At 43.7% G+C, this 16938-nt stretch overlaps 1 protein-coding gene across 4 annotated transcripts in view; it reads left to right on the top strand.

Moving 5' to 3' along the window:
* TPRA1 (transmembrane protein adipocyte associated 1) overlaps positions 1 to 10739 on the top strand; it is a 128427-nt gene extending 117688 nt beyond the window's left edge. For all 4 annotated transcript variants that reach the window (XM_078661732.1, XM_078661733.1, XM_078661731.1 and 1 more), the window contains exon 11: positions 5516 to 10739. In XM_078661732.1, the coding sequence (XP_078517858.1) occupies positions 5516 to 5750 (235 nt within the window). In that variant the 3' untranslated portion in view covers positions 5751 to 10739. The remainder of the gene's footprint in view (positions 1 to 5515) is intronic.
* Positions 10740 to 16938: the final 6199 nt, after the last annotated feature.

The following is a 16938-nucleotide window of genomic DNA, read 5'->3' as shown; positions in this document are numbered from 1 at the left end:
CTGGGGAGCCGATTACATTAACAGCAATCCAATGCATCCCCCCTTGACTCGTACCAGGGGTGATAAAATATTATTCAACTTTTATGCTAACCATATGACATGCAGAGGATGAGAAGGCATGTAGGCTGTTTGTCTAATTAGTAAATATGAAAATGAGCTTTTGTTTAATGTTTGCATTGCGTCACCCGTTGGGTGTGCTGATTCCAGATGAAGTACACATAGGTGATGTGTTGAAGGAACATACTCAATGTTTTAATGGTTAGCAGTAAGATGATCAGATGCTTGATTTATGGGCTGTTCTGGATGCTGATAGGTAGGGAGGGGTTAAGGTGTCATGATTTGCAGAAATCACATGTGCCATTAAGTCTATTAGAAGGGAACATATCTCAGCACTGATGGATTGCTTATAAAATGTTGCACTCAGTTTGCTGTGTTACTGTTGATTATTGAAGAACAACTATCGAAGGGTATTCTACATAACTATTCATAAGGTGCTAGTGGTTGTAATACCAACGCCTGATAAAGATATTGATGCCAATGGTTTGTACAGATTGACACTCATTAACACCAAAATCCTAATTAAAGTACTTGCAACTCATTTGGGCACCACTGTTATCCAGCCAGGTTCCTCCAGATCAGTGATGTTTGACTCCAATTAGAAACATACTAGCCATTTTCAGAAGGCTCATTCACTTATTAGCTGCCTGTAAAGGTTGAGAGTTGCTGCTTGTTCCTTGTCAGCCTAGACATACAGAAGGAGTTTGATACCCTGGACCACAGGGACATTATGTAAGACTGAACTGCTCTGTAATTAGGTGAAGTTTTCGTTAAATTGTTATCTTTGTTATATACATTGCCACCGGCTCAAGTCTGATCCACTAGACTTGTCTTCTGCGATACAGGTATCTCCAGGTACCCCTCAGGGTTGTCAACTATCCCCTTTGGTCTGAGCCATTAGCTTGTGTCGACACTCGACAGCAATGGTATGGACTATTAAGGTTTCCCTCAAGTTATACCACAATACACTGATAAGGTACCTTTTTACTGAAAGACTTGGTAGTGGCATTTCCTGAAAAGCTTGAATTGATGTAGAAGTTTGGGATGACTTAATGCTGGAATGTTGATGGGAATACCCATTGCCTGGCTGTGACCAGTGGCAGTTGGAGGAAATGTATATCACGGTGTCTGGTGAGGACCATTTTGTTATCAGAGATTGCCAAACTTGGAAGAACCTGATGCCCGGCTCCTGTTTAGAAGGTTCTCCATCAAATGAAATTCTGAGGAGCATTTCCATTATCTGTAATTGGTCCAAAATTATATTTCTCCCATGTCTGCCCTAAGGATTTCAAGTCATGGAGCTTTTTTTTAAAAAAAACTGGCAAGAATATCATCCATCTTTTACTGGAACAAGCATATTGTTGGTTCTCTAATGTTGCTGCTAGTAGACGGAAGCTCCTCACTTGGAAGCCTATTGTCAGGAAGCTGTCTTGAAACACGCGGTTGACTGGTTACACCCTGATCCTCTCCTAGAGCCTTCACATGCCCTACCCCACCTTCCTCCAGAGCCGGTCTCACAGGCAACATTGACAAAATCTATGACCTTGCAAGGTTCTGTAGATTTGTACAGTTCTGAACAAAGCAGATTGTGTATGACAGATTAGCTGTTATGTGACAACATGGGTTTGTTGGGTGGAAATTTCATACTGCTATTTCAGGTGGGTTCAGCAGAGATATTGAGGGTAACTTATCAACTATACGGTGATGGTTGTTTTATTCCTTATGACCAGTTTAGGGCCTCTTTTGTTAAGGGGTGTTTGGAATTCCAGCAGTTTGCATCCCTTGCCATGGGCCATCTCCTCAAAGATGTTTGAGACACACAAAGTAAATTGGGCTTTACAGCCATTCATAGTAGTTGGAAACATTATTTCTAAGTTGTTTGACGAGCCATGACCCTTTATGTCTATACCAAGTGGCTTGATAAAGGAAAAGTGGGAGGCTGATTTAGGCGACCAATTCCATGATATTTAACATGGCAGTATAACTATTAATAGAATTTTACTTTTTCAATATAATTGCATGACTAGGGCTCATATAACCTCATATGTGGTTCATAGAATTGAACCTCTGACTGCCCTAGCGTTTGGCTGGAAAGGGTAAACGTCTGGCATATATATTGGAAATTCAGTGTTCTATCCGTGTTTTTGAATATTGGGTACTCTGCGGATTTCATTGTGTGGCTCAGAGCCCAGTTGCCCAAGCTTTATCTGCTTGGATTTTTAATTTCTGAAAAGAACTCCCAGTCTCAGTTTTTGATCTTGGCTAGGTTTGTAATTTCGAATAGCTGAAACCTGCCATGGTGGGTTTTAATGATAGTGGTGCATTGCGACATTCAATCAATCAATCAATCATGCCATTTGTATAGCGCACTACTCACCCGGGAGGGTCTCAAGGCGCTTGGGGGGAGGGGTATGCTACTGCTCGAACAGCCAGGTCTTGAGTTGTTTCCTGAAGGCGAGATGGTCCTGGGTCAGCCGAAGGTGGATGGGGAGGGAGTTCCAAGTCTTGGCAGCCAGGTAAGAGAAGGATCTTCCTCCGGCGGTGGCTCTTCGGATGCGTGGTACGGCTGCGAGGGCGAGGCTGGTGGACAGTAGCTGGCGGGTGGGCGTGTAGAAGGTCAGGCGGTAGTTGAGGTACTTGGGGCCCAGGTCGTGGAGAGACTTGTGTGCGTGGGTGAGGAGCCGGAACGTGATCCTCTTGTCGACGGGGAGCCAGTGCAGGTTCCTCAGATGGCTGGAGATGTGGCTGCGTCGGGGGACATCCAGGATGAGTCGGGCGGAGGCGTTCTGTAGCTTGGCTGTGGTTCCGGCGTAGAGGGCGTTTCCGTAGTCCAGTCGGCTGGTGACGAGTGCCTGGGTGACAGTCTTCCTGGTCTCGGTCGGTATCCAGTGGAAGATCTTGCGAAGCATACGCAGGGTGTTGAAGCACGATGAGGAGACGGCGTTGACTTGTTTGGTCATCGAGAGGAAGGGGTCCAGGATGAAGCCCAGGTTGCGTGCGTGGTCGGTTGGCTTGGGTGCGGTGCCCAGGGCTGGGGGCCACCAGGAGTCGTCCCAGGCGGAGGACGAAGATCCCAGGATGAGGACTTCCGTCTTGTCCGAGTTCAGTTTCAGGCGGCTGTCCTTCTTCCACTCGGCAACGTCTTTCATCCCTTCGCGTAGGCAGGTTCTGGCGGTGTCAGGGTCTCTGGTGAGGGAGAGGATCAGCTGGGTGTCGTCGGCGTAAGAGATGATGTTGAGGTTGTGCTGGCGTGCGATGGCTGCGAGAGGTTTCATGTAGATGTTGAAGAGGGTGGGGCTGAGTGAAGATCCTTGCGGGACGCCGCAGATGACTTCGGTGGCCTCGGAGCGAAACGGGGGGAGGCGGACTCTTTGTGTTCTTCCGGCGAGGAACGAGAGGATCCACTCCAGTGCCTTCTCTTGGATACCGATGTTGCTGAGGCGCTGGACTAGGGTGCGGTGGCAGACCGTGTCGAACGCAGCGGAGAGGTCCAGGAGGATGAGGGCCACTGTTTCCCCCTTGTCGAGCAGGGTCCGGATGTCGTCGGTGGCTGTGATGAGGGCGGTCTCGGTGATGTGGTTGGCTCTGAAGCCGGACTGCGAGGGGTCGAGGGATCCGTTCGTCTCGAGGAAGGCGGTCAGCTGTCTGTTGACGATCTTCTCGATGACTTTAGCAGGAAAAGGGAGGAGCGAGATGGGGCGGAAGTTTTTGAGATCGGTGGGGTCTGCTGTAGGTTTCTTCAGGAGGGCGCTGATCTCGGCGTGCTTCCAGATCTCCGGGAAGGTGGCGGTGTTGAAGGAGGCATTGATGATGTTCCGGAGTTGGGGTGTGATGGTGGAGTCGGCCTTGTTGAAGACGTGGTGTGGGCAGGGGTCGGTCGGTGATCCGGAGTGGATGGTGTTCATCGTGCGGGCTGTGTCTTCGGTGGTCACCGTGGTCCAGGTGCGAAGGGTGGCGGTGGGGGGCGTTGGTTTGACGGTTGGGTGCGTGGGTGGGGCGCCGAAGCTGTTGTGGATGTCGGCGATCTTGCGGTGGAAGAACGTAGTGGGTAGTGGGTGTTGACCAGTTGCTTGAGTCCGAGGTTGGCGAGGTTTTCCAGCAGGGCGGTGGTGTTGCGGTCCTTGTTGTTCTCCAGGTGGAAGTTGAGGTCCCCGAGGAGGATGTAGTCAGTGGAGGGGAGGGCGTGCGGGCTGATGAAATCTGTGATGTCTTCGCTGAATTGTGTGCGTGGTCCCGGGGGTCTGTAGACGAGGGTGCCTCTGAGGGTCATCTTAGGGTCGGTGTGAATCTGGAAGTGAAGATGTTCGGCTGCGGCGAAGGAGTCGTTCGTGATGCGGATGGTGTTCCTGTGGACGATGGCGATGCCACCTCCGGTCTGGTTGATGCGGTCCCTCCTGATGATCTTGTACCCGTCCGGGATGGCGATGGCGATGTCGGGTGCAGAGGAGGCGTTCATCCAGGTTTCCGTGAGGAAGGCGACGTCCGGTCATGTAGCGTCGAGGAGGTTCCAGAGTTCCACGGCGTGTCTGTGGACGGAGCGGGTGTTGATCAGGATGCACTTGAGGTGGTTGCTGCTGGTGTTTGTCTTGGCGGGTGCGGGGCGTGTTCGGAGGCAGGTGAACTTGCAGGTGCAGCAGGTGAAGGGTCCGTGGGTGCGTCTCGGGGTGGCTCGGCAGCAGGCGTGGGTCCGGCCGGCATTGAGTGCGTTGAGAGTGGCGGCGTCGTAGGTCAGTCGGGTCGTCTTGCCTCGGCGGGGAGGGCCAGGGGTCCTGGCGCTGGGCGCGGGCCAGGCGCGGACGGGCTCAGACGGGCTTACCTTTGGCGCACCTTCGGCGCTCAATCGGCGTTCCCGCTGCACGCGTCCGCTGCGCGGTCGCTCTGGGGGCTTCATAAGTAAGGAGCCGGGAGGGAGGAGCAGCTGGGTGGCGGGAGCGGGGCGGCGAATGGAATCACAGGGGGGGCGGGGCCGCAGGGAGGCAGCGGCGGGAAATTCCAAGAAGCAGCGGGCAGCGGGAAATTCCCAGGAGCAGCGGGAAATTCCCAGGAGCAGCGGGAAATTCCCAGGAGCAGCGGGCAGCGAGCGAAGGAATCTGCAGGCAGGAGGCGGCAAAGGCAGGCAGGAGCGGCAGCAGTGAGTGGGGCGACCAAGCCCTGTGGAGGGCTGAGCGGTCACACATTGTTTGATGTTCCTTTATTTCACTCTTATGCAGGTTTAGAAGGTTGAACCCATAACTCTCCACAGGGGGGAGACACCTGTTTAGTTCTCCCTATCTGATCTGTGCATTTGTAAACTGGTGGTTTAATTGCCGACTTGTGCCTTTTATTTTACTGAAATGCTGATGTGGATGTTGTTTTCTTTTAGTGTTGCATGCAAGGCCAATTAAGTTATTTTAAAAAGTTGGAGTTCAAGTCCAACAAGCCAGTCCAGAGTTTCATGTATATTTATTGTTCATTTCAGGTCTGAACCAAAGATCCTTTTCTCATACAAATCTCAAGTTGATGAACCCGAAGACTCAGATCTGCACCTTCCACATGCCTATGCCGTGGCAAAGAAGGAGGCGCACGATGCTGGCTTCTACTCCAACACTCAAATAGACACAACAGCCTACCTGGACGACGTTGCGTCCATGCCCTACCATGTCGGTAGCATCAACAGCATTGATAGTGAAAGATGGAAGCCTATAAACACCTGAGGCCCATTATTTGAGCTGAGTACTCTTACACTTCCATCAAGTTCCTCTCCTTTCTGTGCTTTGAGTTACAATCGAGGAATGGACATTGGGATTTTTTCTTACTCTTTTTTCTTTAGGATTTCACTTCAAATTCTCAGAAGATAAAAACATCACATTCCCAGTTCTCTGTGACAGAATGACATTCCTCGTGCACGAGGAGTGCAGATCATTTCAAAGAGAACCCTCAATATTTGGTGTGTAGGAATTGTGGGTGCAAAAGAATAGCAAACGGCAGACCCACCTTCTAGGTAACACTGGCACTTTAGGAGCAGAGGAAGGAAACCGGTCATGGTCTTGCAAAGCACTTGGTAAATATATGTCTATACAGATCAACAAAGGAACTCATACATGTAAACGCAAATGTATCAGTGAGTCCATGGGTCTCTCGCAAGTTTGCAGTTAGCATGATCAATCCGTGTTTGTGTAATATCAGTCAATGTTATTGGTGTAGAATCTCTGAATTCTAATCTTAGATTATGCACAGACTCATTTCTTTATCATAACATTTTTTAGTTATGCCTCTTGCAAATTTAGGAACACCTGACAATGTATTTACAATAACTGTTCCTTTACTCCTGCTTCATTTCTTCCAAATGGAGATGGTTCAGCAGATAGCACTAAGAAAATTGAAGAGTTTCACAGTACAGACCCAGGGAAGTGTTTAACAAAGAAATCTAATCAATCCTATTATTTTCAAATATTGGCAATCTGCGTATCCCTTCTGCTGTGGTCTTTCGTTCATAAGGAACAACCATAGACCCCTGCTACACACAGTGGCTTCTTCCACTTTCAGTAAAGTTATGAATACTGTTCACCCATATAGTGAAGGGAATGTTTTTACTTGAACATGGATCTCACTGTAATCCCTTACAGAAATGAAAGTGAAGCCTCAATTAGATTTAGTAAGCCCTGAATTGTGGAGGGTTACCTTGAGCAAGAGCACCCCCTTTTATTAGTTCATCAATATTGGTTCAACACCATCATTGCTTATCATGTAAATAGTACCGCATCATGTGACGAAATAATGAAGCCGATTCACCACCGGTTGTGTGTGTACCACAGAAAAAAATCCAGAAGAAGGAAATGATAAATCAGAGTTTTTAATGAGCATTTTGCCACACTGGCTGTTTAGCAAATTGTACCTGTGAAGGTATAAAACTTGAGCCTGTGGGAGAAAGGGCTCTATCTCTACCAGCAGATTATTGCAGTTCCTTGGGACTCCGGTTCCTCATAGGCAGATATGTTGCTTCTGGTGTTTCATGAGTCAGACGTATGGTGCTCTAACCTGGTGCCAAGCTTCAAGAGGTCTCCAGCAGCTTTTCTGTCACTTCTTACGCTTCACTCAGACTTTGCCGTCAGCTACAACAGGCTGCATGTCTGCCTACAATTTAATTTTAAAATATTTTACTGGATGATCCTTTTTACTTTCTTTTTATGCTAACAATTACGTCAATCAGTTTATCGCTTATTTCCATACTTATTTTTGAAATCCCTTTCATCAGACTGGTTTGCTCTTCCATGATTGCAGAAGTATGGGACTTGTGGAGTAATTCATGGTCTTTAATGTTGTGGAAGCTTGCTATATGCGGCTCTCCAATATCTCCTGCTGTACACAAGAATATGCCATCTGTGATGGCCAAAAGTGGGAACGGAGAAGTTGTGAAATGTGTGGATCTTTTTTAATTGAGTTGCTAGTGTTTACAATGCTCAATAAGTCCACAGTGATACTTTAATATGTGGTATACACTGCATATATTGCATGCATAGGCTTTATTGCCCTTACAAATCATCTTTTTTTAGGTTTCCATATTAAATCATTTTCCCAGGTGTAATATATGAATCTGTCTTCATGGTAGTTCTGATCATCAACAATTATAGTTATTGTAATTAATGAATCAGTATTGCAAATAAAACTTTCCGCTAGAGAAAGGGAATCTCGTAAAAGCTTACTTCGGACTGTTCCAGTGTGACTGGAAGATGGTCACCTTAGCTTGGGGGATTCACTGGTCTTCAAAGACCATAGACCTGTTGATTCACCAGTTTGTTTCAACATCTAGAGATGGTTAAGCACAATGCAAAGGTCAAAGTTCACAGATTGCTGAGGCTTGATTCTTTGCTTTCTGTCCAACTTTTCATGTGCTGTGAACCAAATGCCCACATTTTTATTTTGTGAGCTCCATAGTGCCAACTATTGCCATTGATCACTACTAATGCGCATGCACTTCTAATGTTTATTTTATCAGTTCGATAGTATTGATGATATGAAGACAGAGTGGAAAAAAGTGCTCGAAAGTGTAGTTCTACTCAGTGCACAAATCATTTTAGTGATAGATTGGAAAGACAGGCACACTAGTCAACAAATTAAACTCACTTGACCCTATTTCATGCCATGATTTGGGGGGCATGTTCATTCTACATCGCTAAGTAAGGAATAGTGAAGATGCTCATAGAACCTCTGCTATTTGGTAAGAGGAGAGGTGGTAATAGGAAGAGATAATAATTCATTATGTTTTGTCTATGGGATATACTCTTTCACCACCCACACAAGGCATTGGTTCTAGTCAAATTCTAAATACTTTTTTCAGCAGTATTCAGAATATTTTCTCATATTTCTTTATTTCAGCTTTTTTGATCCCATTCATTATCTTTTTTTTTTTTTAGAACTGGCAGACAAGAATCTTGTTTTACCAGACAAGTTCATAAAAGACGTTAACATTTTACTTTATTCAGTTCGATTCACATGCCCAGGATGTCACTGTATACTTTACATTAGAGAATAAACATTATAATGCAACTTAACAAATAAAGTACATTGTTCTGGAGCACTTTGTGAAGTTGGAAACCTACCTTGTGACGACAGAAATCTACGAATTGGTATGACCGAGCTTAATAAGTTCCCGGTGGATATCAGAATGCTAGACTTTGGTTTCAAAGTAGGTGACATAAAAGCAAGCGTGCTAGTTACAAGTATGTTTTCTGTTGTCATCCAAGAGAGTGGTGTGTGGCATAGACAGAGGAAGTATATTATTTTAATTGAAAAAAGACATATTACATGTGGTGAGGGTAAGGTGCCTCCATCTAATAATAAAATAGGAAATAAAACAATGTAAAAAAATGTTATGCTGACCAAAAAGTGGATTTGTCAGGCCCTTCAAGTGACATTAGTCTTTCAAGAACAGTTCATGACAATATTGTATTTTGAAAAGGAAGCTTCATACTTGTTTCTGTTCCCCAAATACAGTCGTCCTAAATTGATTGGCTGCCAGTCTCTAGGTTGCTTTTTCCGTCAACAAATCAATGATTGCTCGTGATCAAGGACTTGCTAAGCTACTTTTGTTTTACTGGACGGATTGCAATAAAGAATAAATGCAGAGTGTCTACAAGCTCGCGCGTCTCTTGGCCTGTAGTGAAGGGATTTTTGAACTGCTCATGGTCAATGTTGAGACGTAGATATGCAGTATTTCATCTTCAGAGCTGTGTTCACATTTTCAGTGATTTTTGCTGGGAGTGTGGTTGCCTAGTTTGATCTAGTATTGATCTTTTCTTTACCTGAGTCAAACATTCTCCAAGTGCTAGTGGAGAGTGCGATTTGTTTATCTCGTGTCTTCTTGTAGTCAAAATGCTGTATAGGTGTGATGTGGCTGCAGACTGAATTGCTTACTTATAGGATGGGAAATCAAGGTCTGGTGATAGCAGACCCCTAACTTTTCAGACCTCGTGGGCAAACCAAAATTACCACTGTTATTATGTCTGGTTCCTGGATGCATAATCTGTGAGTTAAAGTAACAGCTTCTCCCTGAAAACCAACTGGCCAGTTGCAGCTAGACCTCTCTGCTTTTCCATGGTTAAAAGGACTTGACTTACCACAAACCTTTTTTTTTGGGTGCTTTTTCATGTGGAAGTTCACTCTCAAATATTCAAAACATGTAGATAAGTAATACCTAGACTGGTACATAAAAATGGGATGCTGAGGATCATTTGTCGACTCTTTCGGGGTGGTGATGGGGCGGTACCATTGGTCCAGCCGAGAACCCCAGCTTTCAGTCCATCTCTTCTGCATGTTGCTGCTATCAAGCTACCCAGGAAGTATTGACCCACAATAAACGCTTTCCAGGTTCTGGAATGATTTTGGACAGACACAACTAATATTGTAAAAAAAAGAAAATATACAGAGGAACATATATTTTTGTTTCTATAAGAATAAAGTATGTTTTGATGTGACTGCATATTGGTTCAAATATACACTGGTTGAATGAAGAAAGAAAAATGCACAGATGATTACTTTTAACGTGATTGCCCTATTTTCCTCTTAAGTGCTGGAGTTTAATTAAGGATTTTAACGTGATTGCCCTAGTTTCCTCTTTCAAGTGCTGGAGTTTAATTATGGACAGAGCATGGGCTATCTCCTTGGCAAAAAAGGATTTCAACTCATCAGTTTTTCATGGAAGGATATGCACCTTCAGTGTTTCTGCTAGAGATACTTTACTTTGGGTACACAGGCTGCAGAAAAAAAGGATATATGTACCTAAACTTTTCATCTTCATTTAGAAGTTCTCTTTATGTTCTCAAGAAGTATGCAAGACAATCCAAAGAAAAATATACATTATGAAATTATTTGATTTAAAAAAACGCAGATTTATGTGAGGTAAGTACCCGCAGTGTTCAAAGCGCCTAATTTATTTAGGCGTTAGTAGTAAGGTTATGCAGTTTTAGTAGCTCTGTGCTGGATATTGAGCTGCAAGATTCATATTGGTGATACATGTATTCCGTTGATGCAATGAAAAACGTATCGTATTTTTCTGCCTCCTACTTAATTTTAAGTAATCAATTATTTAAGGCTATCAAAATAGTTTTCTTTTATTGTAAACATTCCTGGAGACTGTATGCAATTGTGACACTGTCTCTGTGCTTTTTCTTTTGTTTTTCATTAAAGACTTTGATCTGAAATAAGTGTGTAGTAATGTATCTGTACTGAAATAAGTATTGGTGTGACAACATCCACTTTAACATGTGTGCAGGAAAGCGGACCATAGCACTATGATTCTGAGTGTGTGCTTGGTTGTGATTTTAAATCTTTTTGGATTGGTAAACTCTGGCAAAGGAAGCATTGGAAAGGGCTTTGGAAAATCTAAAGCAGGTATCTCACATCTAACAGTTTTACTTTGGCCTCCTGATGTGTAAACAGTACGCAATTGTCATACTCACGCCTGTCCAAAAATTACTATCAATCATATTTGCCATCAAGGGTATTCAAACACTACAATGCATCTCCTACAGGCCCCAGAGTGAAACCTGTAAGAGATATAGTACTCTAGATATGAAAAATAAATTGTACTGAATTCCAGGAGGAATATTGATAACTACCTTGCTTCTATGGATTATTGTGAATGTTCTGTCTAACACCCAGGTGTGAGTATTACTAACAGTTCAACCAACAGTAGTAATGAAAGAAACCATAACTTGAAATTTTGACTACAGTTGGTCGCTGATTTCTAGGCATGTGTGCATAAGGATAAGAATTGACCACAAAACTATACGGAAAACAAGGACTCTGTGTCATCGGCAGTCATATTGTAGGAAGCATATAAAGCCGTAATTAGGGATAGGGCACAAAACATTATTGCGCATATGAAGAAAAATGAAGTTCAGGAGGTCGAAGGCCTGGGGGGCGCTTGGGACCAGAAGTAGAACCGCTAATATTGTGTCAGTTCACAGTTACCCGCAGGTAATACCGGGCGCTGGCACGCCAAGAGGCGCAATCCTTGCTTCTATCTATGCAACGCAGAAGATATGGCAGGGAAGTTGCTTGCCTGGAAGGGTAGAATAGAGATCGAGACACGTTGGGTGTAGTCCATCCAAGAGGGTTGAGCCACAACCACCTCAGCATAAGAGATCGCTGACGTGTACACAAGATATTAAGCAGACTTTTATAAGTCCCAAGCCCTCGCGGACAAACCCCAGATCAGAGATTACTTAAGTGCAGTTACTACTCCCACCCTGTCACTTGATGACCTTTCAGCACTAGAAGAAGACTTTTCCCTAGAAGAAGTAGTGGGAGCTATAGGCAAGCAGGAACCAGGGAAAGCTCCGTGCCCTAATAGAAGTGCTATCTGAACTCTTTAGGTGGTATCGCTGCACTATTGAACCTCTACCTCCTTAAGATGTTCGTAGAGGCAAAGGAGTGCTCCCCCCAGATCTCCGCAATGCCATCATAGTGGTGATCCATAAAGCAGGGAAGCCCAGCACGGATCGTGTTGGACTATTAATAGTAGTTACTTCCCTTATCCATAATGATCATTCCGGGTTTACGTTGAAGGGATGAAAAAGACGTAATCTTTGCCAGCTCTCCATCTGGCTAGATAACGGTAAAAGAAAGCGATGATCCCCATATTTTTCTGTCCCTAGATGCCGAGAAGGCATTTAATGCTGTCTACTGGCCATTTATGCGGCAAGTCCTGTTGAAATTAGGATTTGTGCCCAAATGTTTGACATGGATAGAATTACTATAAGCAACACCAATAGCTAAGGTGCGGAGCATCATCTGCAGAATTCTCCATTGTCCGGGGTACCAGACAGGGCTTCCCACTGTCCCCTTGCTATTTGCTCTCAATCTAGAACCATTGACCTGCATGGTTTAAGCACACCCCAACATTGGAGGTTTTAGGGATGAATTGGGGCACTTAGAGATCAACGAATTTCACTTTAAGCTGATGACATCCTCCTGTACGTTCCCCAGCCAAACGTGACTCTTCCTATCATATTTCAACTATTTGACAATTCTCAAGCGTGATCTAGAATTATCTGGGACAAGTTGAGCCTTTATCCGGTAGACAGGCACTTAGACGAGAGACATCCCATGGCACTTGACTATTGTCAAAGATGGGTTCAAATACCTAGGTCTTTACATAACCACAAACATTACGACTAGTCTCAACCATAATATCCGGAGAGTCCTGACAGAATTCCATGGAGACGCCGAGAGATGGAGATTACTCCCTTTAACACTCTTTGGCAGGGCTACCATGTACAAAATGGCTACGCTGCGGAAATTGCTTTACATTCTCCAAAATACCATAAAATCCCAGAGGATATTTTTGCCATAATAGATAAGGAAGTCCTTACGCTTTTATGTAATGGGGATCACCCGAGGGTGGCACTACAGACAATTCAGCGCAGTCAGTATAATGGGGCCATTGTGCTACCAGATATTCGATTATATGACCGGGCTATGCACCTGATAGTAAGTAATGACTGGGGACACCTACCGGGTGACCATTCAACCCATGCTCTAGAGTGACTCCAATTTCAGACACGTACATATACAGTGGCAAAGGGGTAAGACAGCTACTTCCGTCAACCCAAAGGGCAATAGAAGCCTGGCGGGGACAGAAAGATGAATGGCGTGGGGAAAAAAGACTTACCTGAGAAACTCCACTGTGGGAGGGATTACGTCTGCCTGAAATCGGGAAACTCCAGGGATTCAAGACATGGGACATAATAGGGATATCCAGACTGGGCGACCTCTTGGAAGATGGATCTCTGATCTTAAGCTCCCTCCCAACGCGAATACCAGTTAAACACTACCCAACAATTTAAATACATACGATGGAGGGCAGAGAGGCTAGACATAGGCGACGTTCCCGAATATTCATCCCCAAGAGGGGAGATTGCGCCAGGGGAAATAGGGGATAAGGCCATCTCATGGACCTAGAAGACGCTCATTAATAACATGCTGGATAACCTAAAAATCTTGAGGCCCAATAGGAAATTACATTGGGGAAATGGACGACATTGATTGGGAGGCGGCGCTAATGCACAAGAGCGAGGTAGCCTTTAGACTAAGGCTACTATTAATTCAATTCAAGATCCTCCATAGAATATATTATGATAGAGCTCAATTACAAAGATATGGAAGGGCAGAGATGCCTGAATGTCTGTGTTGTAGAACAGAGAGAGGTACACACATACACACATTATGGGAATGCCCTCTCATTCAACCTCAATTTTCCACAATTTTAGTGCAACTTAACAAGATACTAGGGTAAAAGATATCGGTGGATGCCAAATACATCATGCTGGGCATCAGAGATTGATATTCCCCGAAAACAAGCTCCTATTCTGCAATCTAGGGCTCATTGTAGGCAAGGGAAACCTAGCCAAACACCGGGTTGTCCAAAGTCCCCCACACTACCGGAATGGAAATAGACCTATACATGAGTGCAGAGAAAGTCACCTACGAAGCAAGAGGGTGTCCAAAAAAATTGCATAAGATTTGGGGCCCCTGGCTGCAATACTATGGGTTAGATATAGGAGAAGAGACTGAAAAGCCCTCATTACAGACTTCTCTGTGAAATGTCAGAATGAATGGTGGACTTTACGTAACTTCACACCACTGCCTACTATCATATGTGACTGTACTACTGCCTATCTGAATGAGTATGCTTTCACTTACTGTTCTTGATGCAAACTTTTGTACTACATGCTGTTTCTGAGAAAATTGTAATAAATACATTTCCAATAAAAGAATTGACCGCAAGCCAAATTATCCTTAAACAGCGATTAGTCTTCATATGTGAAGACATGTGTTGGTTAGGCACATTAGAAAGCATTCTAATAGTAGAATATAGACAGCTTGGCATAATGCAAAGGTTAAAGCAACCCCAATCATTACAGGTTAAAATAGTTTTTAAACTAATTGAATACAAAAGTTCTCTGGTTTGACCCAATCACAGCTTTTTACAATTGTCCCATAGGCTCCTCATCCCAAACTCTAAACAGTCTGTGAGGAGATGCTCATCTTTAAGTTATCAGGAGCCAGTCTGCTTTATTCACAATGCGTGATTGGGATGAACACCTCGTCTGACTGCGAGTGACATCAGATCTGGTCTGCTGAGCAATCCGTTATGGGACACCTGTAGCGTGTGAAGCTTGATGAGTACCAAACCTACCTGACCGAGGTGGGAGCTATGAGAATCACAACTACCTAAGAACTTGGAGGAGGAGGAATACAAAATACAAACTGCTTTCAACCAATTACTATTTCAACTGGACATGTAAACTTGTATTTATTTGCATCTTTTTACCGTTCAAACATGTCAGTGTGATGAGCTCTCAAGTGATTTAAGATGTTTCAGAGATGTTTCTACGTAATTCCTCCTCTTAGGCTCAAAAGCTTACCACCCTTCGTTTAGGACATTGGACCAGTAAGGAACATCACTCTTTTTCCAGGAATTTTTTTGTTTTAAGATCAATTGATACATAGAGAGGTGGTATAGAATTGCAAAAGATGTTTTTCAAAAATAATTTGTACAAAAAAAAGAATTTGGTAGATGATGGCAGAAGCTAGACAAGAATGGCAATGATCTCTGAGAAGACAGATAAAAGGAGTTTGAAGTAGTGGTGAGACAAATGGAGAGAAAGGGATCCAGAGAATAAGGACCTTATGGTGGAAGACTGAAAACCAAATCGAGTACAAGGAAGATCAGAAATAGACAATCAGATTTGGGTCACAGAGTGGGGATTTCAAGAATGAATATGGACAATAGCAAGGAAAGAGAGGTAAGGTGATACCAATCTAGGAGTCACTTTAAAGACAACTCAAAGGAAGAAAACGACTTCAGTGAACGGATGCACGAGATGGAACTAGATGACAAGAGCAGTAGAGAAGGCTATTAGATGAAGCAGAAACAGATTGAAACGCGGATAGAAGTAGAAGATCAGAGTAATAGGGCAAAAGAAGAAAAATCTTTGGCTTAAGAAAGATGGGCCCATAGTAGTGTTGTGAAACTGCTACATGGAGATGCGAGTGACTGACGTTTTGGGACTCCAGAAAGTAAGGAAAGAATCAAAAGTAACACTGTGAGAAATGATTACCAAAGAATGAGGCGCGAGATGAGCATAATGGGAAGGAACTAATTGAACAGTATTAGTATTTCTGTTTTATTGAAATAAAGTGAAGAAAATGGCAAGCCTTCCTGGAGTGTATTGGATTTAGCTCAATGAAGAGACAAAAAGTAGGGAGTCATCCACCTAGAATGCATAAGAAAATCAAGAGAAAGAGATAATTGGAGCAAAGAGTGTAGTACCAATAGAGGATCAAAAAGATTTCCAAAAAGGATACTGTGAAGAAAAAATAGTTGCCTGTTGAGTTTACACTCTACTTTTAGAAAGGTAATACCAGCTAAGAGCGATAAGTTAACAAAAGAGTAAAAGTAAGGATCTTAACATTGCTAAATAGTATGAGTACATTGTATGGGAAGGCGGGTGATCAGTTGTGTGACTGTGGAATTAGCGCCGGAAAGACAAAGAAACATGTCTCTATGAGAATTACAGAAAGAGAATATGATGAAAGAAATGAAGGCGAAAATGAATTTTGGATGTTGGGAGTAAGCAATTTTTGTCCATTTAGGAACAAACATTTTGCCAGCGACAAATATACCAAAAATACAAAAAACATTCTTAATTGCACCAGGGAATTTTTTTCAGGTTTTAACAAAGAAAACACATGCATTGTAGAAAGAATGCAGCCCAGGAAGTTAGGTATTGCTTTACTAGCACAAAGTCTTCACACATTCAGGTAAACATAGAGTGGGTGAATTTGTTGTTACGGGTTATATAAAAGGGTCAAGTTTTCATATAACACCAAACCTCTCCCGGGGCCATTGTTATATCCAGCTCAGCCTCAAGTTCCGCCCTGACACTTCGGCAGTCACTGTGGAAGCCAGAGTAGGGTACACACATAATACTGCACTATACAGTCTCTTTGTTACTACAACATTATTTTTAATTGACAATTTATTACTTGCACCAGGCGTTAGCGTCCTACCGTATACTTTGCCTAGAATAGATCAAGGTCATAGGAAAGACAAAACATTAAGAGTACAGTGAGGTCAGAGGGCATCTGGATTTTTTCCACTTCCTTTGAGTCTTACATTGTGAGTGATGTTGAGCAAATGTCAACCATTGCTCAGTTTGCAAAAAGTAAATGTGGTACGAAATTAAGGGGGCAAGAGCAGTAGAAATTTTGGAGGAAGCTCTGCACCCCTAAAGCAATACAATTTTGTAAATTATGAAAGGAATTGAACTGTGCATGAAAGCTTCTAGACCTTGCAGTCATAGCACAGTGAGCAGGTATAAAGACACAAAATTA

The sequence above is a fragment of the Lissotriton helveticus genome, chromosome 9, assembly GCF_964261635.1.
Source record: "Lissotriton helveticus chromosome 9, aLisHel1.1, whole genome shotgun sequence".
In the NCBI taxonomy this organism is placed as follows: domain Eukaryota; kingdom Metazoa; phylum Chordata; class Amphibia; order Caudata; family Salamandridae; genus Lissotriton; species Lissotriton helveticus.
Note: the sequence above shows the minus strand (reverse complement) of the source record. Positions and strands in the feature narration are given on the sequence as shown.